We start from the raw sequence: 27,163 nt of genomic DNA, 5'->3' as shown, positions 1-27,163 counted from the left end.
GCCACTGAGGGGGGGGGGGGCAACACCAAGTGGAAAAATGAGGCCAAAGAAGGGTTTTAGTCAAAATTCGCTTCAGTAAGTGACAACATTCCACAGAGAAGCTTGCTTCCCGTCAGCAATGGCCGTCTATAGGGACATGCTCTTCTTTCCATGTTTACTGTGGTATTTGTGCAAACGTGTACATCTCCAGATTTGTAATCTGTGCACCGTTATAAAAGGAAACAGCAATAGTTCTGAAATGTTTGTCATCAGAATTTTGAAAAACCCTTTCAGTTGGAATCCAACCGTCGCTATACATACATGACAATAAACTGCAACATCAGGGATTGTATCAAATCCCTGATAGCAGAGAATTGACTGCTGAAGTCCCATACATGTGTTCATAAATTTTAACTCACTCTTGCGGGGAAACAATATTCTTGCATCTCAGGTTATATTTAAATAATGCAGACATCAATCTCTGTGGTAAAGCTTCATGACTGCACACCAATGGCTTCAATTTTTTAAACAATCATGAGCTGGTACTGGTTTCAGAACCCTATGTTAGCAAAATGAGCTGTGCTGCCCCACAGGGTAAATTAAAACTTAGAATTGTATAATTTTAAGGGTAAGTTTTCAGGAAAAAACAAGACTTGCAATCCGACCACCCTCCCTCCCCACCTGAATAAAAACTGTCCGGGAAAAATGTATCATGTTAAATATCTAATCTTTATTCAAAGCTAAAAGGGTAAATACTCAAAGGAACAAAAAAGGGAGGGTGAGCTAACCCTAAAGTGCAGGAGAGAGGGGTGTGAAGAAGGGCAGGTCTCAACAACGCCAATGGGGGGGAGGGGGGAGGAAAAACAAAACAAAACAAAAAAAAAAAACGTACAAATAAATTCATTAACATTTATTCGGTAAAAAGAGTAGGATAAATACACAAAGGTAAAGAGTTCATTCCTTTCCATCTTTTTTTTTTTTTGTTTTGTTTAAGAACTTCATCACAACAGACCAGTCAATCCATGCCAGTTCAGGGCAATCGGATATGCAGTGTTAATTAAAAAGGAGAAAAAAAAAAAACATTCTAATAGTAAATAGTAGTAGCTATTGCACATACAGGAGTTTAAGCCATATACTTATAATCATGATCATAATAGTTATCATAGAGGGAAGTGGCACTGATATATCTAAAGTCTTTTTCCTTCCCTTCACTTTTTTTTTCTTCCTTTCCTCTCTCCCTTTCGCCCTCCCTTCTTTCTACAGACATCTATACCGACTGGAGAGAAAATGAACGACAACAACAAGGGGGGGAAAAGGTGCGTTACAAGTGCGGGACTATACGTTACCTGACAGAACGTTATCAGTCTTTTCACAAATAGCGGAGTAGTAGGGGGGCTGGACGTCGGGAGCCTCCCCGGAGTGCTGGGGGGTGAGCGGTAGGCCTGGCTCCTGGGGGAAGGCCCCTCCCGCGGCGCTCTGCTCCGACAGCTCCGCCCCCAGCTTCCCGCACAGCATGTACTGCTGCTCCTCGGGGTTGGGCTCCGCCTCCCCCGCCTGGCCGACGGGCAGGAGGTCCACTGGGGCGCCCAGCAGGAGGAGGTCATCGGCGTCGGCGGTGGCGGCGGCCGGCAGGGTCAGCTCCTTGATGAGGGAGGGGTCCTTGGCCTCCTCGGGCAGCTGGTCCTCGTTCTCCAGGGAGAAGATGCCGGGGCTCTTGCCGCAGCTCTCGGCAGTGGAGTGGGCGTTGGAGTTGGACGTGGTGGTGCAGTCGAAGCCGTAGGACGCCACCGAGTTGGCAGACTGCGGGGTGTCGCCGCCCTCCTCGCCCTCGCCCGCCTCCTCGCGCTCCTCCAGCGCCGGCAGGTTCTGGGCGCCGGGCTTGCTGTCGAAGGCTATGTTGTCGATGCCCTGCGCATCGGGCTCGTTGATCTGCATCTCGCCTTCCGTGTCGCTGGCCTCGTCGCCCGAGGTGGAGGGCGAGGAGGGGGCGGACGCGGGGGCCGTGGGGGGTCCGCCCAGGACCTCGTCGGCGGGGAGGGTCTCGGCCTCCTCCTCGTCCTCGCCGTCGCCGCGCTCCATGTGGATGCCCAGGTCCTGCTCCGTGTCGGGCTGGGGGAGGGCCGCGGCGGGGGTCTGCTGCTGCTGCTTCTCCTCGGAGCGCGACTCCACCCCCGAGCTGCTGTTGTAGTCGCGCAGCTCCTCGGGCGTGCTGGTCTCGCTGCTGCTGTGGGCCGCCAGCTCGGTGCCGCTCAGTGTGCTGGACTGGGACATGCCCCGGGCGGGCGGCGCCAGCGGGGCTGGCGGCTGCAGGGGCTTGGAGCTCTCCTGCTCCACGGGGGCGGCGGGCGCCGGCCGGGGCTCAGCCTCCTGCAGGGCCTGGGGGTGAAGGAAGGGCTCCTCGAACTGCGGGACGAGCGCGGCGCTGCTGAGCTCCAGCCAGGCTTGTGCCGGGGACTGGGTGGGCGTCTCGGGGTCGGCGGCCCACGGCTCGCAGGAGGGGCTGGCCAGCAGGGCAGCGGCCGGCTGCGGCGGCTGCGCCCAGGGGTCGGCGAACGGGTTGGTCTGGGACCACTGGGCGGGCGGAGCCGTCGGAACGAGGGGAGGGGCCTGGGCGCGGTTCAGGTTGTCTAACCTTTCGTCCTCCGCGAAGTCGTCCTCGTCGGCGTTGCCGTAGCTCTCCAGCCCGCTCTCGGTCACGCCCTCGCTGGCCATCTCCACGTCCTCGTCTTCCTCCTCATCCTCGCCCTCGTGGCGCACCCGCCGGGGGTCCTCCACTCGCTCGGAGCCCACCTCCATGTCGTACACCTGGTCTTCGTCGTCGTCGTCATCTTCCTCCTCGTTGGCGGGGATGTCCGGCACAGTCTCGATGTCGGGGGAGCCGGCGGACCCGCCCTCCCCGTCCGCCCCCTTCAGGCTGGCGTCTCCCAGGTCGTCCATGCTCTCGGTGCCCTCCAGCACCCCGGGGGCACTCAGCTCCGACGCCCCCTGCTGGCTGCCGCTCACCTCCTCAGAGTCCAGCTCCGACAGCAGCGCTCCGCCCCGCCACATCGAGCCGGCCAGACCCGCTGAGCCCGGCCGGGACTCCTCCGTGGGCTGAGTGCCGCTCATGTCAGACACCGACACCTGCTGGCTGCCCTCCCTCTCGTCCTCCTCCTCGTCTTCGTCCACGTTGTTCTCCTCCTCCGCCTTCTCCACAGCCTCCTCCCGCTCCAGAGCCAGGGGGCCCGGGGCGGCGGCTGGGTGCAGGGCGGTGGGAACGGCCACCAAGGGCTCCGGCTCAGCCGCCTCCTTCTCAGCCCCTTCGGCAGCCACTTGCATCAGAAGGTCCTCCTCATCTTCAGCTTTGGGTTTCCACTCCTCCTGGGCCGGGCTCTCTGGAGGAGCCAGCGCCCCGAGCGGTAAAGGCGCCGGGCCGGGGGGCGAGGACGGAGGGGACAGCACTGTGGTGCCCAGCGGAGCCACCGCAGCCACGGGGGGCTCCAAATCCCTCAAATCCAGAAGATTCTCCGCTTGCTGGGCGGGAACATCCGCCGGCGCCCTCTCCGCCTCTCCCACGACAGCCGGCGCGGATGGCATCTCCATCTGTTCCTCCCTCTGGGCGACCTCAGGCTGTTCCGTCTCCACGGGGGCCTGGGGCTCGGCGGCTGCCACAGCGACAGCTGCAGCGGCGGTGGCGGCCACAGCGGCGGCCGCAGCGGCTGCCGGTTTCTTAGCCTCCGCCTTCTTGGCCGGCTCCCCGCTGGCGGCCAGAGGCTGGACGGCCTGCGAGGGCTTGGGGCCGCGCTTCACCGGCATCGGGGCGCTGCTGCCCACCGGCTTCTTGGGACTAGGGGCGGCGGTGGTCTTGGCGAGGCCGGGCCTGGGGCCGGCGGCGCGGGGGCTGGCGTTTACCGCGGGCTTGCCCTCCTGAGGCTTCGGCCGGGCGGGCTTGGTGTCCGCCTTATTGTTGGTCGCCGGCTTTTTGGTGGAGGGGTCGGGTCTCGCAGCTGTGGCCGGTTTGGGAGCTTCGGGCTTGGAGGTCTTGGCCGCGGCGGGGCGGGTGGTGGGGGCGGCTGCCGGTTTCTTGGCCGGCGCTGCGGTTGGTTTGCTGACATCTACAAACAGAGCGAGATGCAATATGTTCACGCATGAGTAAGCCTGACATGAAAGGGAGTGAGTGGATTTAAAGTAAGCTATACTGAGCTCGGCTGAGAGGGAACAGCACCTCCTGCAAAGACAGAACAGCTGTTCCCATTACCCATGCATGTCAAGAACTAAATACCACATATGCAATCTGTTTGTTGTTTAACAGCTTTGAGACTAATAAAATTCATTCAAAAAACCACATCCAGCTTCAAAGATGCAGTTTCCATTGCCATAAAAATAAACATTTAAGCTTTTGTTGCAACAGAGCACCATTCCCTTATTACACAATAAACATGCACATTTTGAACACTGAAATACTCAAAGACTGGTACCATCATGAAACACAGATTATGTCTTTTTGCTGTTGTTACTACTGCTGACTGTACCAGGGATCTTTCTGTCAGCCATAACCCTGGGTCTTGTATACTGACAAACTCAACTCTTCTGCTGTACTGGCAGGACAAGCATTATTTAGAATATTTCTTATTAGATTATACATTATGGCATCTAAAGCACCTTTCTTTGCAGGAGTTGAGGGCTTGGTGGGCTGTGATACTGCACTGCGGCCAGCAGAGGGGGCTGTGGTGCCGGCTTTAGAGGAGGCGGGTCTGGAGGAGGCAGTGGCTGGCTTCGCTGCTGTCGTCGTGGGTGCAGGGCGAGAGGCTGGAGGACCACCAGGAGGCCTGGAGAAGCAAAACTCCATTTAAAAACATTCTGGACATTCAAATGAAAGATTATGTACCTTGGAAAGACACTTAACCACTTTACATGACGCCCGAGGATCGTTTTTGCTCAAAGCAGGAAACAGGCGACGTGTTGTGGCGACCCTGATTGGATCTGATCGGCACGGTAATCTCAATCTCATGCGTTCGCAGCGCGACGGCCCCAACGCTTGATGAAACAGGTGACCGTTCACAAGGTTTTCATTTTTTCTTTATTACTTTCTGCCACCGAGAGCATTCATCATGTGATGAGAAGCGTTTCACCAGCACGGCGAGGAGAGAGGGAGGGAGAGGGAGACGGAGGAGGAATGTGGGGCAGAGGGAGGACTGGACTTAAGAAAAGATGAGAGCTAGAGAGAGAGAGAGAGAAATCGATTTTCTCCACTCCCCTTTCTCCCACTCTCCTCTCTCTCTCATTCATTCTTGGGAGCAGCGCTGAAAGGGCACTTATTCCCCCGCCGATGAAGCTCTCCCTTAATCACCCTGCTGCCGCTTCCCTGGCCCCTGCCCCATCCCCCAACCTCCCCCCAGTTCCGGGGGGCAGCTGAGGAGGTGACTCAGATCCCCCCGGGGGGGAGAGAGACGCTCACACGTGCCAGGGCCCGTTTCCTGACTAAACCCGCTCGACCTTTACCGTGCCAGGGCGACGCGCGCTGGCCTCCGGCGGCGCTTGGCTTCCCTATCAAGCCCAGGCACAGTAACCTACATAAGCCTCGCGCAGCCGCGTCAGAGTGGGAGCGGTTTAGCCTGCGCTACACTGACCTTCGCCCGCTGAATAAAAATAAACGGCAAATAAGGCGCATAAAGGGAGGATTGTGAGGGGGGTCTTTCTGAACGTCAGCTGTCCGCTCTGAAAGGAGCGTGAAAACAAAGCAAACATTAAAGCGCTTTTCAGGGCCTTCCGTCGAAAAAGTGGCTTTTATGACGGCAAACCAGAAAAGGGTTCGAGGCGACTCGGACTGGTTACTAATAAGAAACGTGTAAGACCTAGGCGCCCCAGTGCCAGAGACACAAGCGAGAGAATGATGCAGCTGAATGATACAGCCCCTTCTCCTTCCAAAATGGGAGGGGAAAGGAGGCAAACAAAGCTATGGTTTACCATTGCACCATAATGTGCCGCAACAGTCAACTGGGAGGTGTAAAATGGATGGAAAATAAAAACCGTATCAGAATATCAGCAGCTCAACAGGGCAGATTAAGCTGGCAAGAACAAAACAGCAAGAAGCCAATTCAAGGACAGAGGCGCTGGTTAAGAGGACAGCCAGTTAGTACATGCTCACATATGCGGCATGTGAAAAAGGGCGTGGGGAAAGACAGTGGAAAGGAGAAAGGGAGAGCAGAAGGAAAAGCCTTGGACTGGGAGAGGAGGAAGTGGAGGACAGAAGATGTTTTTTTTTGGGGGGGGGGGCTGCAGTGGCACGATATGAGAGTACAGACAGGGCAAGCCGACTGAAAGACGACAGATAAGAGGGAGCAAAGCTGATTAAACGGGGAGCTGACTCCCTTAATCGCTGCGGTACAAAAAACACATACGCAATCAAACATCACAGCACAACCAAACTTACGTGGTACTGCGACGGGATTGGCGGGAGCCAGTGCATACAGGAAGGAACGGGAGAGAAGATGCAGAGAGAGAGAGAGAGAGAGAAAAAGAGCTGTGTCACTCATCCGATTACACACAGCTAACAGCGTAGCGCTGTGGCTCTCCTCTTCATAAAAGGGCCTTCAGACTGCTAAAGTGGACTTTACCGTGAGAGAATGCATGGAGAAACAATGGGATGCTTGTTACAGTGGAGGTACACAGAGTACAGTGAAGTTGCCATGTTGATAGCACCGAAGGCTGGGCGCTGTGGTCTTCTCGCAGCATTCCCGTAAGCCAGCGGTGGGATCAGCGGGTACTTTATTTCCGTACGCAACGCTGCGGAAACTGGGTTCAGTGACAACCGGGGCTGAGGCCGCCGCAAAAACGACACCCAGCTGGTGCTGTCGTAACAATTTCCCAGGAAGAAAGCTCGCTTACAGGAGCACCTGCTGAATAATGCAACGCAACACACCCCATTCGATCCATCCATGCATATAAGCCAACAAATGTTCTCTGGAAAGGCACGCACTAATGGCTGCTTGGCCAGCCAAATGCTGTGGGAAAAAACAGTCAGATGGCCGGTTATATTTTGAAAAGAAATCGATAAACACTGAATAAAATATGGATACTGGATTGTTTAAATTGCTTTCCCTCTGCTTCATAAGCGCAGCTGAATACAGTCAGTCGCGCAATGTTTATTATGACAAACGCACTGACATCAAAGTCCACGCCCTAACAGCACCGTGCCTCGATTGCCCTTTCAAACCCAAGTGTATCCTGTAAAAGACTACGTTTTACAGGTTGTTTAAATATTGGAAACTTCCAACAGCTACTATGTGACAAATTCAGACACACCTTCATTTGGTTTGACCTTTTCCTGTTATCAAAGGTCAGATCTATAATGACAAACGATGGCTGCAAAACCCGCATGCCAATAGAGGAAAGGAGCACTTTCGATCACCGCGAATGCATACTTATCTGAAAGCAGATAAGTTCAGCCGAATGGAAGAGCCAGTCTACAACATTCCGGTGAGTGACATCACAATGAGCCGGGCTCTGGCTTTGCCACAGGCCTCGTCTCCAGTAACGCTGCCATTACGGCGGTTACGCTAAATGTAGAGTAGGACAAAAATGCAACGAGGCCTGCAAAATCGGTGACAGTCGGTCATAACTAAATGTCAGCCATTTACAGGACGCCGGCAGGCGCGCGCAGGGCTTTAAAGTTCGCGATGGTTGCCTGCGGGATTTTTATTTCTAATTTTGTAATGCAGTCTCGCTAATTACGTATTTCACAGTAATAAACATAATCGGGATGCCTGGTGCGTCTCTTTGCGGGAGATCAAAGTCGAGCCACAATTAAGTCAAGATGCACAACTATTCTGTCCCCCCCATCCCCCCCCTTCACACACAGAGCAAACTGCCAAAGGGGGAAAGCTCAGTTCCCTGGGAGATACAACTTGCAGATTAGAGATGAAGTTTTAATTAAGCAGAAGAGCCAGGAGGGCCTCTTTAACCCTATTCCCTGTTACTGGAAGATCATCCGCCTCCACGACGCTCCTGGACTGAGGCGATTCAGGAAAGCCGCAGAATATTTGAGCTGGAACAGCATTTTCTCGTTCATCCACGAATTCTGTTAGCCAAAAAAGGATCTGATTTCTCTGACTCAGAGAGAGGGGCTCCAGCAGGAGAGTCGAGGAGCAGGGGAGCAGAGCTCCATGCCAGAGACGTGTGAATTAGCTCCATCAGCACACTGCGCCCTGTGGCAGCAGAAACGCACCAAGTAACTACTGGAGGGAAATCGCAAACTCACTATTCAGTTCAGAACTGTCCGGCCCTCGGTATTGATTACGCACCCAGAGCTGGGGAGACATGTTTGCGCATTAGCATTCAGACACGCATTTCCATCACAGGGCCAAGGCTGTGACAAAATGGCCCGTTTCTTGTGAGGATACAGACGGAGGACAATGTCTCCAGAGGGCGAAGGCCTGGCTCCGTTTTGTGCTTGGTGAGGCGCGGGGGGCAGGAGTTAGCGCCTCTATTAACGCGGGGCGCTGTCAAACTGACACCGCGGTGCCGAAACGGGAGACGGCTCGTGTCCATTAGAGAGCTCCCGTCATTCGGGGGGGGGGGGGGGGGGGGGGAACCCACGCGCTTACGTCCCGCGCAGCGATCAGTGAGCCAAGATAAATGGGGTTTGAGAACACAAAAGCCCTCTTTGCTTTATTTTCAGCAGCCGAGACCTAAAAGCAAAAGGAGTGACACGTAAACCCCAGAGAGTAGCACGTTCTGCTGGCTTGCTGCCTGGAATTGCATTCAACATGGACAGAAAAAAAAAAAGAGGTGGGAAGGGAATGGAAGCAAAGGAGAAATAAGCTGTTTTTTCTGAGACGTTGAAAAAGAAAAAAAAAAAAAAAGAGTCGCCATTAACGGGGAACGGGGGAGAATGAATCTGGAACGTGCGGGTTTTACAGCCGCGTAGCCAGCGCTCCAGACAGATCCCCGCATCTACAGTGCGCGCACGTACGCACGCAGCCGCACCCCCGCCTGATGGGCTCTGCGGCGGGCGGCCCAGCCGCGGGGGCTGCATTATGGGAATGAGCTCCGCCACGCCTGCCGCTCTGGGGTGATGCGCCGCTGCTCCTGGCTCGGCTCGCCGCCTCCGTCTCCCCGTCCCTCCCTCCCTCCCTCCCTCCCCCGTCACCGTCGCCCTCTCCTCTCTTCCTCTGCCCTTCTTCTGTCTGCCACGTCCCTAAATACTTCCCATTCCCAGTCCCCCCTCTCTCTCACACACACACACACACACACACACACCCCCTTCCATGTGTACACCCTCGCTCTCACTCACAGCCCATTTCATTCCTTCCTCCCCCATCTCTCTCTTTCTCTCTCGCTCTCCCTCCACCACAGGCGGGCGAAGTTCCATTCCCCTGCTCAGGGAGTCATGACTAATTCAGCGGTACAGCATCAATCGCGGCCCTGGCTGAGGCGGGCTGCTCCCCACGGTTACCTCAGCGCTGACATCAGAGAGGCAGGAACAGGGCTCAGCATGCAGGCACTCGCGCACAGCACGCTCACAACGCACTTAACACAACCCCCTCCCGCGTCCTGCAACGCGCACACACACAGGGCTCATTAGACAGTAACCACCCAATTCTGTCCTGTAACACACACATACACACACACACAGATTAGACAGTAACTGCCCCATTCTATGTCCTGTGACACACACACACACACACAGACCATAATGACCCCATTCTATATACTGCAACACATACACACAGTGCACATTTGCCTGTAATCACCCCATTACATATCTTGCATTACACATTAAAGACTCTATGCCACTATACTATGCAGTAACCAAGCCATATGCCCACACCTATGCCCTAAACACACACACACACACACACACACACACACAGCATGCCGTAACCAAGCCATATGCCCATACCTATGTCCTATATCTATATCAGGCACACACACAGCATGCACGTTGTGCAGTAACCAGGCCATATGCCCATATCTATGCCCTCATACGGTCATCGTGCAATTAATTTCCTATATTTGTGTCCAACAGTACAGAAACCAAGCAAGTATCCATTAATCTGAACCCGCGTGCATCCGGAATCATACACAGCGGGTGTGCACAAGTGCACCCACACCCAGCTCTCAGTGAACACCACCCAATCCGGAGCACGGCAGGTAAATAAGCTGGCAGTGCATAAACATTCAGTCTGCATTTATGCAGTAACAGGGCGCTGCCCCCGAGAAACAAACTGATGAGACATGGCACGCACACACACGTACACACGCGCACACGCACGTCTCATCCTCGCCCTTTAAACATCTGCAGAAACAAATGTCTTAACCTGAGTCTTCAGCGTAATTTGGGAACAGATAGAGGGAAACTGATGTACTGCACACACAATGCCCCCACAGGTCTGCAGTGGGGGGGACGGGGGGGGCAGCAGACAAGGTCTGCAGATGATCCGAACGGGGCGATTTCCCTCAGCGAGCACTCATCTAATAAAGAACACAATTACTGAGGAAGCAGGACAGAGGAAAATCAAATTAAAGGGGAGATTAAAGGAACTGTCACAGCCAATCACAGGCACCGTCCTGCAGCGGGGGAGTACAGGGGAACGGATGTGGAACACCCGTCTTCCTAAACCCCCCCCCCCCCCCCCCCCCCCGCAATCGGAGCGCATATCGGGAAAGGAGTGATTCGGAAAAGGAGAAACACCCCCCGGGGATGCCAGTCAGCCAAATACCCTGTGACAAGCACCTCTATCGTTAAACAAACTGCTGCTTCTCAATGTGCCCCGTTTCCTCTCGGATTTAGGTGCTCGGTTAAACCCGACCCCATTCGGGCCTGTCCCGTAATGACCCAAAACACAGCCACGTCACGCCGGTCTGTCCGCTTACTCACAACAATGCTCTGAATACCTAGCTTCACTGGCCTAATTTCCTCCTTCCCAGTGTGAGAATGTGAGTCCTCTTTGGTGAGCTTCTTAATAGACCAAAAGTAAAGGAATACATTCGCAATGACATGTCTATTTTAAATGCGGAAAAAGCATGAGAAGAGGTATTATGCATCTTCTATAGTTTTTCCTTTAAGCTGCATTTTAATGAGCATTTTTGGTATGTTAATTAAGACGCACTATCGCTAATCTCTCAGTTCTATAGACTAACGCACATATTAATTATGAGGCTTGAACAATTCAATGTCATGCATCGCTGCAAATGTTTGTAAAGTGTACAGTTGGATTTATGCGATCAGACGTTCAGTGAATGCAGCACCGGCGGTTCAAACTGATTTCCACTTAAATGCTGCAGTCGTTATGCAAAGCCTGACGGATTGCGCTGGAATCGCTGAACTAGGCCACGTATGTAACTACATTCAAAATAAGACATCGGATTCCCACAGATGCTGTAGGGCAGGACGCCTTCGCTTCAGCTTTAGATTCACGATGTCACGCTACAGTCAGACAGCACAGCCTGAAGGATAGTTCAAGTGTGAACTGCTTAATACAGGGCACGTTCGTGACATTTATCCATGTTCAGCGCTCAGGCTCCTCCCACCACCGCTCTCCTCATAGGAGGGGTTAAAACTACACAGCATCATTGGCTCCCTTACCTGGTTGTCTTGGAAACAGCGGGCCTATCAGTTTTGGTTGCAGCAGCAGTGCTGGGTTTAGGGGCAGCAGCGGAGGCTGGTCTGGGAGCGGCTGGGAGGAGGAGACATGGGAAGATGCAGGGAGGGACACAGAAAGAGAGGCGGGCCATTAACAGTCTTTTCCAGTTTAAGAATTATTTTGACTAGTTCTGGTCAAAAGTGATTTCCCAGCGATGAATGACCATAATTGTACAGCACACACTTCCTTACAAGTTATCAGGGAATGACAGGGCAGCTTAGCTGTAATCTGAAGACAAATCAAATGAATGAATGACTCAGCAATTCTAAGGGAGGCGAGACAGTCAAAAACAATTACACTGAGGGGATGCAATACTGAGAAGCCTCACAATGAAAAAGCATCGATCCGATATTCGACCTACCGGCAGTTTTAGGTTTTGCTTTCACGCCGTTGACGGGTGAAGCTACAGGTTTCTTGTTTGGTTGAGCAGCCCCCGTGGCTGGCTTTGCACTGTTGGTCCCTGAGGGAGCAGAGGCGGGTCTGGTCGCTCCCACCGGCTTCCTGTCGGCCGCCTTGGTCGGGGTTCTGGTAGAGGAAGCGGCCACCGTCGCTACCGGCCGTTTAGAAGGTGCCGCGGTGTTGGTGGCGGTAGTGGCGGGCTTCTTCTTCTCAGGAGCTGTGGCGTTGGTCTTCTTCGCCACCCCATTGGCCAGGGGCTTCTGAACGCCATTGACGATGCGGTTCTGAGTGGCGCCAGGTCGTGCGCCGGGTCCGGACGCTCCCGTGGCTTTAGCGCCTGCGGCCCCGGTCTTCGTTTTAGCGGGGCCTTTCGTCTTGGCCTTGAGGTCTCCGGGCTTGCCGCTCCCCTCCTTGGCAGCAGGTGGCGCCGTCTGCGTTTCAGGCTGCTGCTGCTGCTCGTTCGCCCCCTCCTCAGGCTGTGCGGGTGGAGGGGCTTGCTGCGGCTCTTCCCCGAGGGCCGGCGCTTCGGCTACAGGCTCTGCCACCAGAACTTCCACGGGCTCCATCGCTGCTGTGTCAACCCCATCCGGTTTCATCTCCCCCCCAGGCCTAACGCTCACACTCTCTGGCGCGGCTCTACTGGATTCACAGCTTCACTCAGATGAAACGCCCCCACAACGTCGTCTTGCTCCAAACTAAAACTGACCTGGAAAAAAAAAGAAGGAAAACTATTCTTACCCTGCAGAAGTACAAGCCCAAACATGCAAACTGGCATAAACCTCAATTTGGTGTTGCTGATTTTTCATTAATGGAATGAAAAAAAAAAAGCTGTGCACTACAAAGGCAACACGGTATTGTTTTTAGGGAAAATGAAGGATTTTTTTTAAAAGGCAGCAAGTCCACCCAAGGGATTTAAGGAAGAGAGAAAAAACAGGAAGTGAGAAGCTGGGGCAGCCAATAATATTCCCTGTTCCCAGAGTAACAAGGCAATGACCCTTTGCAGTACCCACAGGAAAAGTAATAGTCAGAGACACTACATGTACAAACAGACACACACACACACACACACACACACACACACACACACACAGAGATGAGCACCAATCACATGCAGAGATTAGTACACGTGACAAGGTGACTAAGTAAAATGTACTGACAGTCATTTGAATTTGCGTTAACTGCGAGCCATTTACCCCAATCTCCTAACAAGAGTAAAACCAGTTACAAAAAACAGCTGACAGACAACAGCCATGCAGCCTTGCAGTCTGCCGATACCGTTGCACAACCCAGATGGAGAGCGAGCTACAGCAAATGAGAAACATGTGGCCGGCTTGTGTGCAATTATCCCCTCGGAGATCAGACACATCAGGGAGTCTCAGCCATCAAACGGGGAAAAAACGCCACCAAAGCAAAAAATTACAGCTTCAACAGAGTAAAACCCTGTCCTCGCAGACAAGCCCTCACCCTGTGAGATTCAATATAACACAGCTTCAGCTGCGTGAACTGCGCAGAAGAAAAGGAAGACGTTTCCAGGCGGCCCTGAAAAAGGCTCCTGCACAGACACCCAAAGACAGAGGGAGGCAGTCTCCCTAACACAGAGAGAGAGAGAGGCAGAGAGAGAGAGACACAGAGCGAGAGAGAGAGAGAGAGGCAAACAGAGCGAGTACCCTAGACTGCCACTGCAGTGAGGGTGAGGGAGGCCAGACAGAGGAAGAAGCTTGGCCGAGGACTATGGGAATGAGGACTCGTGCTGTTCCAGTGACTCACTCGGTCAACGGCACTCACTTGGCCGCCACACTCGCTCCGCAAGAGCAGGCAAGCCTACGTCCAGCGTGGCCCAGCTCAAGACCGAGGAGCCAGTCCCTTTTCTCTTTACTCCACACCACCAACCAACCAGCCCCTTTCTCTCAGTACCCCCGCCCCCTCTTCCTCCTCCTTGCCCACCCCCCCCCTATTGCTCCACTCAATGCCTTGCCCCCCCCCCCCCCCCCCAAAAAGAAAATCTCCTCCCTTCTTTGGCCCTTTCGTTGCCACCACCCCCGCTCCATTGCTCCCTCTCCCCCCATTATAAGATCTGTTCCCAGTCAACAGTCGCACAGATGGCCGGAGCAGCTGAGCCATTGTGTGGGCTGAACAAACAGGCCCGTCCGGGGAGACGGGGGGAGAAACAGGGGGAGCAACAGGGACGACCGGGGTGCACACGCGCTTCGGCAGTGGCGCAGCCCAGCGACCCCGGGACAGAAAGGGAGAGGCAAGAGGCGCATCCCGATTCTTAAACGGACCGCCCCGGGGGCCTCGGGACGCCCGAGCTGGCCCGACCGGCTGCAGCGCGAGGTCATCGCTTTAAAACGGCGCAGGGCGGAAAATTTCCCGTCAGTTTGAGTGCGGAGAGGAGCGGATCGGGGGTGAGAGTTTCTGGCCCTCGTCAGTTCAGCCGCCATCTCACACAGAGAAACTCTGTTCAGAAACAAACAGGCCGCTTGTGGAGGTCAAGACAAACCGGTTATGTTGGTTTGGGGCCGGCTGTGGATACCCCCCCCCCCCCCCCCCACACCCCCTAAACCCCCCCCCCCCCCCCCTCCAAATTAAACGGCAGATTCATTATTCTGCTGCAGTCTGTGATAAGTCCCTCACACAGCTGACCTGTAACTCAACCACACGAAGAAAACAAAAATTCCATCAGTACTTTTTTCCAGTCCACCCCCCCTTCCCCGTCCGCCCGCCCCTGGGCTCTGACTCTTGCAGACTGTCCTTTTCACTGCTGTGGTTATAAATCTCCAGAGCACAGAGGCCAGAGAGGGGAACTGGCTTTCCACACATTCTCCTGCTCAGACTTCTCATGGCTGCCGGAGCTCTCAGCATATTGGTAGCAATCCATTTGAGAAACACTCATCTGCTTTTAATGTAGCCAAAGCTGCAGCTAGCTCCTGGTGTCATCTTTCAAATTTGTTTAATAAAAAATATGAGAAATGAATTTACTTAGTGGCTGCAAAAAAAAAAAAAAAGCATACGGGAGCAGATGGATAAACCTGCCAAAGCCAAGAACATGTGAAGGTTTACACTTATGATTAAAGGCTTGGTTTACTGCAAGCTCCATACAGCCAGAGACAGGCAAAGGTGACAAAGCATAAACTCGCATCTCTGACTGCTACTTACCAGAGTCCAATGGGGGGGCAGAGATTAGCGTTTGCCCCCCACCCCCGAGTCAGTTCATATCCATTCATTTCAAATAAAGATTCTGGACAGGGGGCAGAGCAGGTCCAGCAATCTCTGATGCAGATTTCCAAGGGTGGTGGGGTGGGTGTGTGTGTGTGTGTGTGTGTGTGTGTGTGTGTGTGTGTGTGGGGAGGTTAGCGGGGGAGAAAGAGCCGGGGCTTACCCAACTGCGCTCGGTATCACATTCCCCATGAGCCTAATCAATTACCAGCAAAGCCACAGAGCTGCAGGCCTCCCACAACAAACACATTCTCACAGACTGGGAGGGATCAGAGGGTGGGGGGGGGGCACACAACACTCAGCCCTGCCTCGCACACTGAGAAAATTCAATGACACGCAGAAAAATAGCCCTGCGCCCGGGCAAACACGGGCAGAACCCCCCCCCCCCCCCCCCCCCAATTCTCCTTCCCTTAGGAATGGCTCTTCTATTACCGGCCTCCTAGGCAGTGCCTGTGAATCCGCTGCTCTCCCCCTGTCTGCTGACAAAGGGCAACCTCACTTAAAATATTAAATGCAACACATTGTCTTACATAACAGCTTTGCACACTGAAAAGTAAGAAGCCGCCCTTCTTCCAGGCTCCGACATCAGTGCGTGCCCATCTCTAATGTATGAGCAATAATTTATCACTCTCTGCTAGCATATCCGGCACATGGCCTAACTGAGCGAATTCAAATTATAGACATGAACCGGCTTAAAGGACAAAGACGGCACACCATCTTGGGCTTACACAAAAATCTGAGCGCATAAGCCCTCAAAATATTTTTTGCAATTGTAAATTTGCTACAACCTACAGAGAAAAGAGGTGGGGCAGTGCATTCTGGGGTACGGTGGGGGTTAGCCTGAAGCAGGTTAAAGAGACAAAAACCACCTCAAATGTTTTCTATGATAAAATGTTATTTTCTTGGTTAAATAGATGAATAGCTTTTTCATATGGATCCACACTATCGCAAAGGCTGGAATGGACATTCAATGTTACATTCACAGTGAGGTATCAGTGGCACCTAAAAAGGCTGGACATTTTCCTCAAAAAAAAAAAAAAAAAAAAAAAACATCTGTCACCCATTCTCCCTTAATGGCCACTTCTGATCTCAGCTAAAGTAAATACACATTTGGAATCAAACCATTTGCCCCGCAAACACAGACAAAGTAAACTTGCTGGTTGATGCAACAGTGTGTGTGGGGAGGGGGTCCATTTTCAAAGGTAGCGCATCACACTATAAGGGGTTAAACACAGTGCTGCACTGCGTAAACAAACACAGACGCTCACACACCGTAAGCGCGCACACACACACACACACACACACACTCACTCTGACAATATGTAGCTGCGCGCTGCGAGATAAGCCCGCTAGAGCGTCTAGACAGAGGCACAAGCGCCATCTTCCTCTCCACCCCTCCCTAAACAGCTCGTTGGCATCCCCGCACGGCAATCCGCGCCTCTGCCCCTCCGTAAGAACAAAGTGCCCTGACGCAGCCACCGACCGCGGCCGGCCCCGCAGCGCCGACGCGCCTGCGCGTCACGGCGCAAGAAATGGGTCACTCTTAATACCTTTAACACGCAGCTACCAGGGATTTACCCACATTATGGCGCACTCCGAATGCGAGCCACAGGCCAACCGGCGCTATTTGGCGAGCGGCGCCTGGATACTCCTCGATGCAGACGGAGGCCATGAGGAGAAATGTGCATCCGTACCCCTCTCCTACCGCGAAAGAAGGTGAACGTGGAGGGTTTGAGTAGAAACTGAGGGGCCGGGATGCGGACCCGATTCAATGTCACGGTCAAACTGGGAATCTCATTGTCACGTTCAACCTTGGAGTCACGTGGTAAAACGGGGGAAACGCGCGGAATGTTTATGAGTGTGAGAGAGAGAGACGGGGGGGGGGGAGAGAAGAGAGGAAGAGGGAGGGGGGGAGGAGAGAAAGAAAGAAAGAAGGGGGGGAGAGAAGAGAGAAAGAGAGGCTACCCGACCACATTCTTCTTCCTGCCTCAGGCTCCTTGGAGTACAGTCAGTAAACAGCTGTCAAATGCTTCACTCAGAGAAGGGGAGTGTGGGGAGGGAAGTGTGTGGGTGCAGGGGGGAGGGGAAGGGGGGGGGGTGAAGGAGATGGGCTCAGCGGCGTTAACGTGTCAGAGACACCCGCTAGTCTGTCATCCACGGCATTCTTGTCTACAGTATAAAGAACGTTGCCATCATCCGCCATCCGTCTTTCATCAAAATTGTGTGCAGCGCAGCTCGCGGCCCCCCTATTCTTAGCACATTGTTCACATGCTGAGGCATCCGGGCCGGGCCGCTCTCAGTGTGTTAATGCACTGTGGTGCCTGTGTTATCCACCCGATTGCCGCTGCGTCATTGGCACAATGCTGTGCCTTTCACTCGGCGCGGCGCTAGCATACTGCTGCGCTGTTCTCCGTGCGTGTCGAGTTCCCCACCCCGGGCGTTAGGTCTGAGGAGTTCGCAGGGGAGACACTGACCCCATTGAGGAAGCCCACAAAGGGGCTGGGAGCTGGAGCTCCTCCAGTCACACAAGAAGGGAACTTCAGCTTGGGCAATGTCCCCTGAGGGCCACACATCGGCACAGGGGGCCGATTAATACCTTTTAGACAGTGAGAACCTGAGACGAGGGGAGATAAAACCAGGATGTAAGAATGACAAACCCCAAAGATAGCAGGGTTCCTGTTCAGGTTCCCATTTCTGCTCCTTTGCGTCTCCACATCCACCAACAGGCCCAGCCAATCAGGGGACATTGATAGTTAAATTCCTTCAACAATATAGCTGACAACATCCTGATAAAGAAACCACAAGCTTTTTTGAAGAATTCCTGGACAATGTGCTCTTTTAGAATGGTAATAATACAAAAGTATCTTTGCTAAGATATGTGTGCTCATATCTTGCTAGAATAATAAAATAGCTGCTTGCTAAGATGTTCCCACAGCCAAACTCCTTACTTTCCAGAGTTGCAAGTCACTGTTGAGGTAAGTGCTTTTGCTGTTCTGGCTAAACTGAAAAACGGCTACAGAAAGCAACAATGAACCTCTGAGCAAAGCAATGGTGAACTTGAGCCATTTTGTGATTCCAGTAAGCTACTAGTAGACCTGAGCTTCCCAATCAGTCTAATTCAACTAGTACTCCTTTACTCCTGTACTACTTCAAATTAATTTAAAAGAAGATATTTCTCCAAAAAAACCTGCTGCTCAGACTCACCTGTAAGGCATGTACCAGAAACAGGATAATTCTCACCTGACAGTTGTATCTGGCAATGACCCATTAACTAGTTCTCATTAGCTGGCACCAACTTTGAGAAGCACAGCTCCACAGTCCATGGCTGTGGAAAAGCAGGCAGAACCAGAATGCCACAGTTTTAGTTTCTTGTACCAGTTCCATCTGTGAGAAAGTCCCTATTCTAATGACCTCATCCCGCCTCTCAAATCACCCTGAGAAGCCAGCAAGGCGGCTGAACTTCACACAGTCAGTGCCATATTTCGCAGGCTTGCGCACTGAAATACATGGAGGCAGAGGGGCAGTGCGCTTCAGCATTGACCGGATAATGGGAATCAGATGCCTGAGACAGAGTGCCGAACAGCTGATCAGGAGGTGGAACGGCCCTCTCACTTCGAAGGCCTCACGCAGAGAGGTTATGTAAAGGAAGGGAGAGCTGCTCCTCAGAAGAAACAGTCTGCCGCAGGAGGAAGGAGGAGGGAAGAGGGGAAACCGAAAAGGTGAATGAACTGTTCTGGAGAGGGGAGGAGAACAGAGAGAGGAGAGGGGAGGGAGGGAGGCAGCCCGATGCTCCATCTGACCATACAAGGCAGTGTTGCTGCTTTGTGCTACATTGCCACAAAGCACGGACAGACAGACCAGGACCCGATCTCTGGGCTGAACTAGCACACTGTTCAAAGGACATGTAGCTCTCCCTACAGCAATGTCAAAGGCACTCCAGGTCAGAACTGCGGGACAGTGAGAACGAGTCACACGAAATGCCACACATGCACATGAGCTTCCCACAATGATGCAGACATAGCACCTAGGGTTGGATTTTGTATCATACAGAAATATATATCTATCGAGGCTACATTAGAACACTTTATGCCTGCCATCATTATAGCCATTGTACTTCATATCCAACTTCTATGCATATAAGTGGTACACACAGAGACCATGTCCAATTCTGAATGGCTGAAAAGAGCAAGGCCAACTTCGTGTTGTCATGACGATGGAGCCGGATGTTCAAGCCAGCCCCCTGGGCTGACAGCTATCCCCACAATCAACATCTTTCAAAGCATTTTCAAATCTGGTGTGACTCGACTGTTGACTAAACGAAAAAACCCCCAGGTTGTGCACTTTAGGGTCATTCAGCTACTCCGAAGAGAAAACTATGGGTGTACTTGCTGGAATTCTGCCTTTGCATAAGGTGAACTTATCTTTATGCGGCATTTTATTATAGCTTGGGCCAAATTAAGATCGTTACTCATCTGTAATGATAATCTGTATAATTGTAACCTATTTAAGTCACTTTGGATAAGAACATCTGCTAAATGATGTAATAATAATGTAATACTATATGCTTTTAATGAATACTTTAGCACTGTATCTTTACCTTCAACAGCTTCTCACTGTACAACCACTGCCCCAACTTTCTGCGTCTCGGCGCTGTGAGACCTGACTCCATTTTGCCCACCCTGGCGCAGTATAGAGACATTTATTCCACGTGGTGTACTGCCTGCAGCCCTCCTCTTTAAATGGACTCATTATACAGCCGCACTCCGAGACGAGGCCTCGGTGCTGAAAGCGCCTCTCTCTGAAGCGCTCACAGAACGATTGTTTCAGAGAGGGGAGCGCATGATATCAACACCGCCGGGTCCAGCTGGAAAGCGCCGCCCGCGCCGGCCCAGATTCTAATCGCGCTCGCGCATTCCTCAACACCCTCGGCCGAGGGCAGGAAGCCGCCTGTTCCTGCTTGCAAACAAACGGCTCCGAACAAAAACATCTCCGCTCCGCAGAATTCCTCTCAGGACACGGCGGAGGAGGGTGAGGAGGGAGGAGGGGGGGTCCCGCATTTTTCTCACAGTCGCTGACGTCCGACGGTGACAGAGCAGGCCTCGGTGTACCCAAACTGCCCCTGTGACCCCCCCCCCAGGCCGCAGGCTGCTGGCCGTACACCTAGAGGCGGACGGGTTCTCTGTGCGACCCAACAGAAGGGGCAAGTAAGAGGTCCTCCAGCGGAGCTTTCCATTCAGCCTGAACAAGCAGGCCTGGCCCCTACTTCCAAAATCGTGTTTTGACCATGGTGCCCTGTCCTTCCATTGAGCCCCTCTATCCCCCTACATCTATGCTGGTCACATTGTGTAGAGTGGGCTTTACAAGATCTTTAACCCCTGCCAGCGAACGATTAAAAAAAAAAATCGAATGACCTCTGCAATCCCACAAAAGCTCCAAAACACTGACACCGCCAGCCCGACTGCATTGCCGCAGCAACACATGGCATATGGTGGCACTCAGCACTGAATGTTCCACCACGCTCCCCCCCCTGCAGCACGCATCACCAGCGCCGGACCGAGGGGGGACTCAGCCCCCCGGGGACAGGGGATTAACAAATGACAGAGCTCGTTAACCCTGGACAAAGACTGATGCTAATCCTGCAATATCTGCCCGTTCTCCACCCTGGACAAAGAGAAGGAGGGAGGGGGATATAGATAGAAAGAGAAAAGGGTGAACGAGGGAGCGGTTTCATATACGTTTCACTTTCTTGGTTCCAGTTTTCTTACAGCCTGAGACACTAGGCATCAGGGTTATTGCTAAGGAGCCACTTAGCATATGAGTAAATGCAAACACACACACATAATTATGACCAGTTTAAAACTGATTAAAGCCTTTGCGTACATTTCAAAATTCACCTGTGGTACCAGCTACCCTGAATTAATTATATCAGAAGAGGGTATCCTTCCAAAGCACTACATTTTGGCAGCCAGCAGCATATTACATTCTGCAAGGTGTTATCATTAATTAATTTAATCATCTGTCTAAACATTTGCTATGACAAAGAGTCACATTTAAAAGGCAACTGCATAAATGAGGAAGCCCCACATATAATATTGAAACTCAGACCTGCATCTTGGTCTGAGGCAGCGGCAACTTTCAAAACTCTCTCCTTCACCATCAGAACTTGGGGAGGAAGAGACAACCACCATTTTACAGTTCATCCGGAGTGACTGACAGCCTCCGGAGACAGATGAGTGCTTTTCACTTTCACATTTCAGCACCTTTTAAAAGATTTACAATAAAATAAAGCACAACAAAAGGCCTCTTGAACTCCAACTGTGTAATGATGAAATTCAGCCATCCTTACATAAGTGATTGAAAAAATATTACTCCATAATACTTTATACATACTTAAGTAAACAAGTTCACACTGCTTGTCATATTATATCTTTCATGTTTTACTTTTTTCTTTTACATCGTATATTTTGGGCACATGCAGAGACCATGTAGCTAAAAATTTTAAACTTTATATCAATCCATCGCTCTCATACATATAATGTGTTCCCTGTTTATTCGATTGTTTGCTCTGAACAAAGGGAACACTTCGGGATAGAGGGTAGAGGGAATGAGAGACGGGTTTGGAACGCACCGCCTTGTTTGCAGAGCCTTTGCCACTCAACCCTGTCCTCCACAACAACGGCACACAGACACAGGCGTCATTTAATCGGCATCAAATTCACGCCATAATAGGCTCCTCTAGGGTAATGAATGGAAGCAGCCAAATTAAACAAACCTTTTCATTCAATTAACTAAAATGATGAGACCCCGCTCTGAAATCCGATGTGCTCGAAGACTGGTGCGTGGGCCGCATCCCATCAAAAATACGTAATCAAGATTAATACATGCGAAACGTTTCGGCCCAAGCCATCTACAAGTGTGATGAAATTTGAAGGCCATTAATGTCCCAAGGAATACAAAATATATTCATGAGATTGGTATAAAACTCGATTCATGTGTATATAAAAATGTTTCACAAGGAACATTGGGTAGATATAAAAATGCCAACAACCTCAAGTGATTTCAACCATTAAATTATTAAATACATAAAATTAAAAATGTTCCCTGGGGAGTAACCTTCAAAGGAAAACACGAATGCAAAATGAAGTCAAGCTGATTTCACACGCAATAACCGAAAACCCTAATTGGAGCATTCGGGGTGTGTCTATGCGGTAATTGGGCTTGACGGTGTAATGGTAGACTGCCTTCAACAACATTTAATATTTTCTTCATTAGCATAAATTCCCCAAAACATGTTGTTCAAAGTTTAACTACTGCTTGCTACCCTATGAGGGATTACATGACAGCGCACACGTAAGCATAATTTACACCCTTGCAAGCTACACACAGGGTAATTTGAGGAGTCAGACGGCCTCCATTGTCTGCTGTGAGCCAGCTGATGGAGCCCATTGCTGCTGTGAGCTAGATGAGCTTAGATCAGAGGCAGCTGGTGCGTTTGGACCTGCCAAACAGAGAGAAAATGATCAGCGACACCAGAGAGGGTGTGGAGGAAATAGGCTGACATCATCTGGACTGCAAACACCAAGCGAACACACCCTCCCTCACACCACACACACACGCGCACATGCACGCACACACACACACACACACACACACACAACAGAAAGTCAATACTGGAAAATACTGCCTCAGAAGCTGATCAATTTCTGGAGCATTAAGAAGGGGCGAGTGGGAAGGCCCCAGATGGAGTGTGATCCCTCGCTGGCTCGCCACACCCGTGCACATTGTGGCTTGTTGACACAGCACACAGCTTGGTGCAAAGCCTTGCCGGAGGATTAAAACAGGAGACCAGAGCCGTGTGGCGCTCAACAAGCCGCCCCTTTCAACGCGAGCGCTCACACACTCCATCAAACTACCATCAATCCGGTGACAATGGCTCCAGTTTACGACTAAATCAACAAGCCGCAGTTATGGCATGTCGGTTTTAAAAGGTGTCGCAATGCCGACTCTCATGACGGCACTCCGTCACAGTAGAGATATAAGATATAAGGGATATAAGTTTTTTTTCCTGCTACTCAACATTGAGCAGGAAAACAGGTTATGGGCATTTCAGCAATGCAGCTGTGCAAAGTTATGACCACACCTGCAGAGAGAGCACAGACTGATCGATACCAGTTACAAGCACACACTTACTTTTATCCCAATGTCCCAATGCTACAGCTCCAAGCGCCGACAGCCCTCAGAACTCCATCCCCAAGGCAGACCAAATGACAGAGCACAACCACAGTGGCAGTAACTACCATAATCACAACAACCAGGAAACCACAGCCCTGCCAAACTTGAGGTGCCATAACAGCTGCTATCACAATCAAAAGTGAGAATCACTTGTGAAAAGAAACCATGACCAATGACTGAAGAACAGCACCTAGGGCTTGAATCTGAGTTAAACCGATTCACTCTTACTGTGGGAAGAAATTTACTTTTGTTCAGTCAGGCTGCCCTGCAAAATAGGATTTGAACCAATGGCCTCAGTGCAGGTAGCACTGACAACAGCCCCAGCTGCTGTAACAAACAGGCCCGAATCGCCACTTCAACTGCGCGCAGCCTTTAGCCCGATGACCGCGATTCAATTATTGTACCCTGCATTTCAGAAAGGTAAAACTGACTTAAAAAAAAAAAGCAGGCAGCAACAATCACAACAACTGTTCCTCTAAAAATACACATTACGGCATCAACCACAGCAATTTCGCATCTCTCTCACAGTTGTACAAACAAGACGGTCAGTCACATGGGCTGCAACTGAAACGATCCTGACAGCGGCGAGCTCACCAGCACTGGTGGAAACAGCCCGGCCGGCTGACAGGGAGTACAATTACAACTGGACGCAGTGAATTAACTCACCAAATGAATCTGTGCCACCAACCTGGGACTAGCTGAGGACACTACTTGGACTTATGAGGATGAAGAGGTCAGACAAAGTCATTGTCTTTGTGTCACCGTCGCGTCCTGTGCAAGGGGGCATCGCGCCCACGCAGTGACATACCAGTTTCTCAGTAAAAGCACAAGACCACAGACAAGGCCACAGCTGGTTACTGCACTATTAATATTAAATTTATTTAAAGTCAGGATGGCTAGGGGCAAGCAGAGCTGAAGTTCAGATTGTTTCTTACACTTCCCTGTCACGAGTGAAGTGGCACAGCCACTCAGTATTAACAGCTGAACTATGCATTATCAACAAAGCTGACAGGCACATTGAGCAAATCGCTGTGATGGAAAATCCATATTTTAAAACCCGTTTCATTTGCACCTAAGTTCCTTATAGGAAACACCAAGTGCTCACCAAGTTCTGATGAATGCCTCCATCACTTCTAGGAGAGCTACCTCATTACAGTGGTATGAGTAAACACACCACAATCACATGAAGGAGGATGGCCTGTTTATAGGTCACAAAAGCGCTGTTCATCTCTCCGGCATACCTGGCCATACCTCTTGCAGGCAACCTTATGAGAACAAACGAAGGAAGATAAGGGAACCAGCTATGGGTCGACAAGTCCGTTCTGAGTAATCTGCTTACAGCATCGTTTGAATACAGATTTGATTTTCACGACAGAAATCAAAAGTAGATGTGTAAGAATGTAAACTGATGGGGATCTTTGGAGGAAAGAATCTGCAGCATCTCTAGAACTGGAGTCTGGCGACGTGCGAGGCAGACAGTGACACAAGCGCGGCATTGTCTGTTTTTCCAAGAGGATAAAAAACTATAAAACAAGTAGCCGTTCCAAGTAATTTTCCATTACAAAGACAACGCTTTTACTGAACGAGCATCACCCCGTCCACGCTGTTACAATAACCCCCACATATAAGCAACAACCCTCTGAAGTGGCCATTATACGACGCTGATTTCCTGTGCGCGTTGGTAAATGTCACCAGCACACGGAATAGTGCCTGCGATTATTTCTGGACTCTTATCCTATATTGACAAATCGGTCTGCTATGCGTATCACTGGTCGCATTTTTCCGCTTAAAAACTCAGTTCTGCACAGTTTCTTATAAATGGACTGCGCAGTCGAACCCCCTGCGAGAGGGTAAACTAGCAAACGAGGTTTGCCGGATACGGTGGCGTTTAATACATTTAAGAGATTTAAGGGGTGCAAGTAATAATTCGTGGAGATGGAAAGTATTAATGTTAGATCACCTCAAAAATGTGTCGACCCGACTCACTGCTTGTACAGCTAGTGAAGAAACTCAGTTGCGTTCAAATATGCCTGATGGTGTTGGTAACGTTAATGTCTGCGTGTGGTTTATCTGGTCTATTGTTCCCGTGGTTGCAGTGCCGTCCAGTGTGGGGGTGTTCGGCGTCCCAGTGATACATCCAACAACGCATTTTAAGTTTATTTAGCTCCCTTCCTGGTTTTGTTTGCCACCGAACGAAACTAAGCCAACAATGCAGTAACCAATGTACCGAGCCAGTTTACCAGCGAGGACCACTGCTTTTGTGTTTGATAATTGTACCGCAAATAAAATGTGCAACTAGCCCGAGGTTCTTGACCAAAAGGAGAATGTTTAAACGGCGGTGACAAAATGCGCATCAGAATTATGAGCGCTAAATCAGGCATTACTTTGCCTGATTTAAGGGGAAAACGGAGTCTCCAAATCGTCAGTTTTGTGGCTAACGTTAGAACAATGAGCTTCTATGTCTGGTCAATAAAGGAAGGAAAAGTTAACTGGTGGGAATTTACGTTAATTACTTTGGAAAACTGGAGGCACGTCTCACAGCGAAATCAAAGCAATTATTTAAATCTGTTCATATTTATACGGCGCTGCGGCCAGTTCAGTATCATGCGCAAAGAAAATAAAACTGCCCTCCAATCTTGTGTTAATCAATGTCAGCCACCACCCAAACGTCTCCTCCGCCCCATCCGGCTAGGAACTGGGCTCAAACAGAATTCAATCGATCATTCTCAACCCCAAAAATCTAGCCAGCGTTATTCTTCGGCGGAAAAAAGGTTTGCTCATAAGCGACCTCCATTTTCGCCGTGTGTAAAATGTTTGCATATCCAGTGCGATATTTATTTGCATGACAATTATTCATACGAAAATAAAACGATACACAATAAACGTGTGCGCACTGATTCAGTCTGCGAGACGGATACTTAGTCCAGCTAGGGACAAACAAAAGCAGAAACGCAAACGACGTAGTAAACAGCTAGACTACCTTCAATTCAAATCGCCTTGCTAATCCTAATTTACCAACGGTCTCCTTTATCAAGGAAACCAGACCGATAGCTATCTTTGCCCCCAACTCTATTCAGACATGCACACACATTAAAACTCTAATCGTGAAGACAAAAAAAGACAAAACGTCTGGCAACGGAAAAGTTATAAAACGCTGTAAAATAACGCAGCTAACTAGCTGCAATAGAAGTGATAAAACATGGCAAGTTAACAAGCTAGTTGGTTGCAGTTGTCCCCTTACCGTCAGGAATACAGAGGCACGCTAAAGTTAGCTAGCTTGCTGGCTAGCTACGCCCAACCCTGGCTGAACCACCTTTCTCTTCCCTTTCTTTTCCAGGCGGCGTCCGTGCATGCACGCTGTCCAAAACCAGCGCACCGAATAAAGGACGCAGATTTGCTTGTAACGCCAAACCGCGTACACCGTCTGTAGTAGTTTATGTTCACATAGAAGCGACCACAGCTTTTTTAATCTGGAGCTGCGGACGTCCGATGCAATCTTGTGTCCTGCGCGCCAGTCAAAGACGCATATGCTATTCCCGGGAAGGAGGGACAGTTTACGGAGGGTGTTACCACACGGTAGCGCGGGGGTGAAATTGAAATAGAAGCCCGGCTGCAAAAAAACTTTTATGTCTTCCGCCATTGACCAATCACAGCATGGGCTCGGAGTTATTCAAAAGAAGGGATGATGTCATTTTCCGAACCACCCCGCC

General features: G+C 51.1%; 1 protein-coding gene across 2 annotated transcripts; it reads right to left on the bottom strand.

Moving 5' to 3' along the window:
* Positions 1–689: 689 nt before the first annotated feature.
* Positions 690–27,163, bottom strand: si:ch211-214c7.4 (mucin-1). Of its 2 annotated transcripts, XM_036533161.1 has the most exons (6): positions 26,695–27,163; positions 11,968–12,711; positions 11,549–11,639; positions 6,392–6,397; positions 4,621–4,787; positions 690–4,073 (listed from the first exon to the last, which is right to left on the bottom strand). In XM_036533161.1, exons 2-6 carry the CDS (start codon positions 12,599–12,601, stop codon positions 1,315–1,317), a joined length of 3,657 nt encoding a protein of 1,218 aa, XP_036389054.1. In that variant the 5' UTR covers positions 12,602–12,711; positions 26,695–27,163; the 3' UTR covers positions 690–1,314. The 2 variants fall into 2 exon arrangements, with proteins under 2 accessions (XP_036389054.1, XP_036389062.1); XM_036533169.1 differs by lacking the exon at positions 6,392–6,397 and having other exon boundaries at positions 26,695–27,162.

Source organism: Megalops cyprinoides, chromosome 1 (genome assembly GCF_013368585.1).
Source record: "Megalops cyprinoides isolate fMegCyp1 chromosome 1, fMegCyp1.pri, whole genome shotgun sequence".
In the NCBI taxonomy this organism is placed as follows: Eukaryota; Metazoa; Chordata; class Actinopteri; order Elopiformes; family Megalopidae; genus Megalops; species Megalops cyprinoides.
This window is presented reverse-complemented; position numbering and strand designations above follow the sequence as displayed.

Coding starts and splice junctions, on each gene's coding strand:
- si:ch211-214c7.4 (XM_036533161.1), bottom strand. CDS start 12,601: ATGAAACCGGATGGGGTTGACACAGCAGCGATGGAGCCCGTGGAAGTT. Junction 11,640..11,967: donor AGCAAAACCTAAAACTGCCG/GTAGGTCGAATA, acceptor TCCTCCTCCCAG/CCGCTCCCAGACCAGCCTCC. Junction 4,074..4,620: donor CTCAACTCCTGCAAAGAAAG/GTGCTTTAGATG, acceptor CTCTGTTTGTAG/ATGTCAGCAAACCAACCGCA.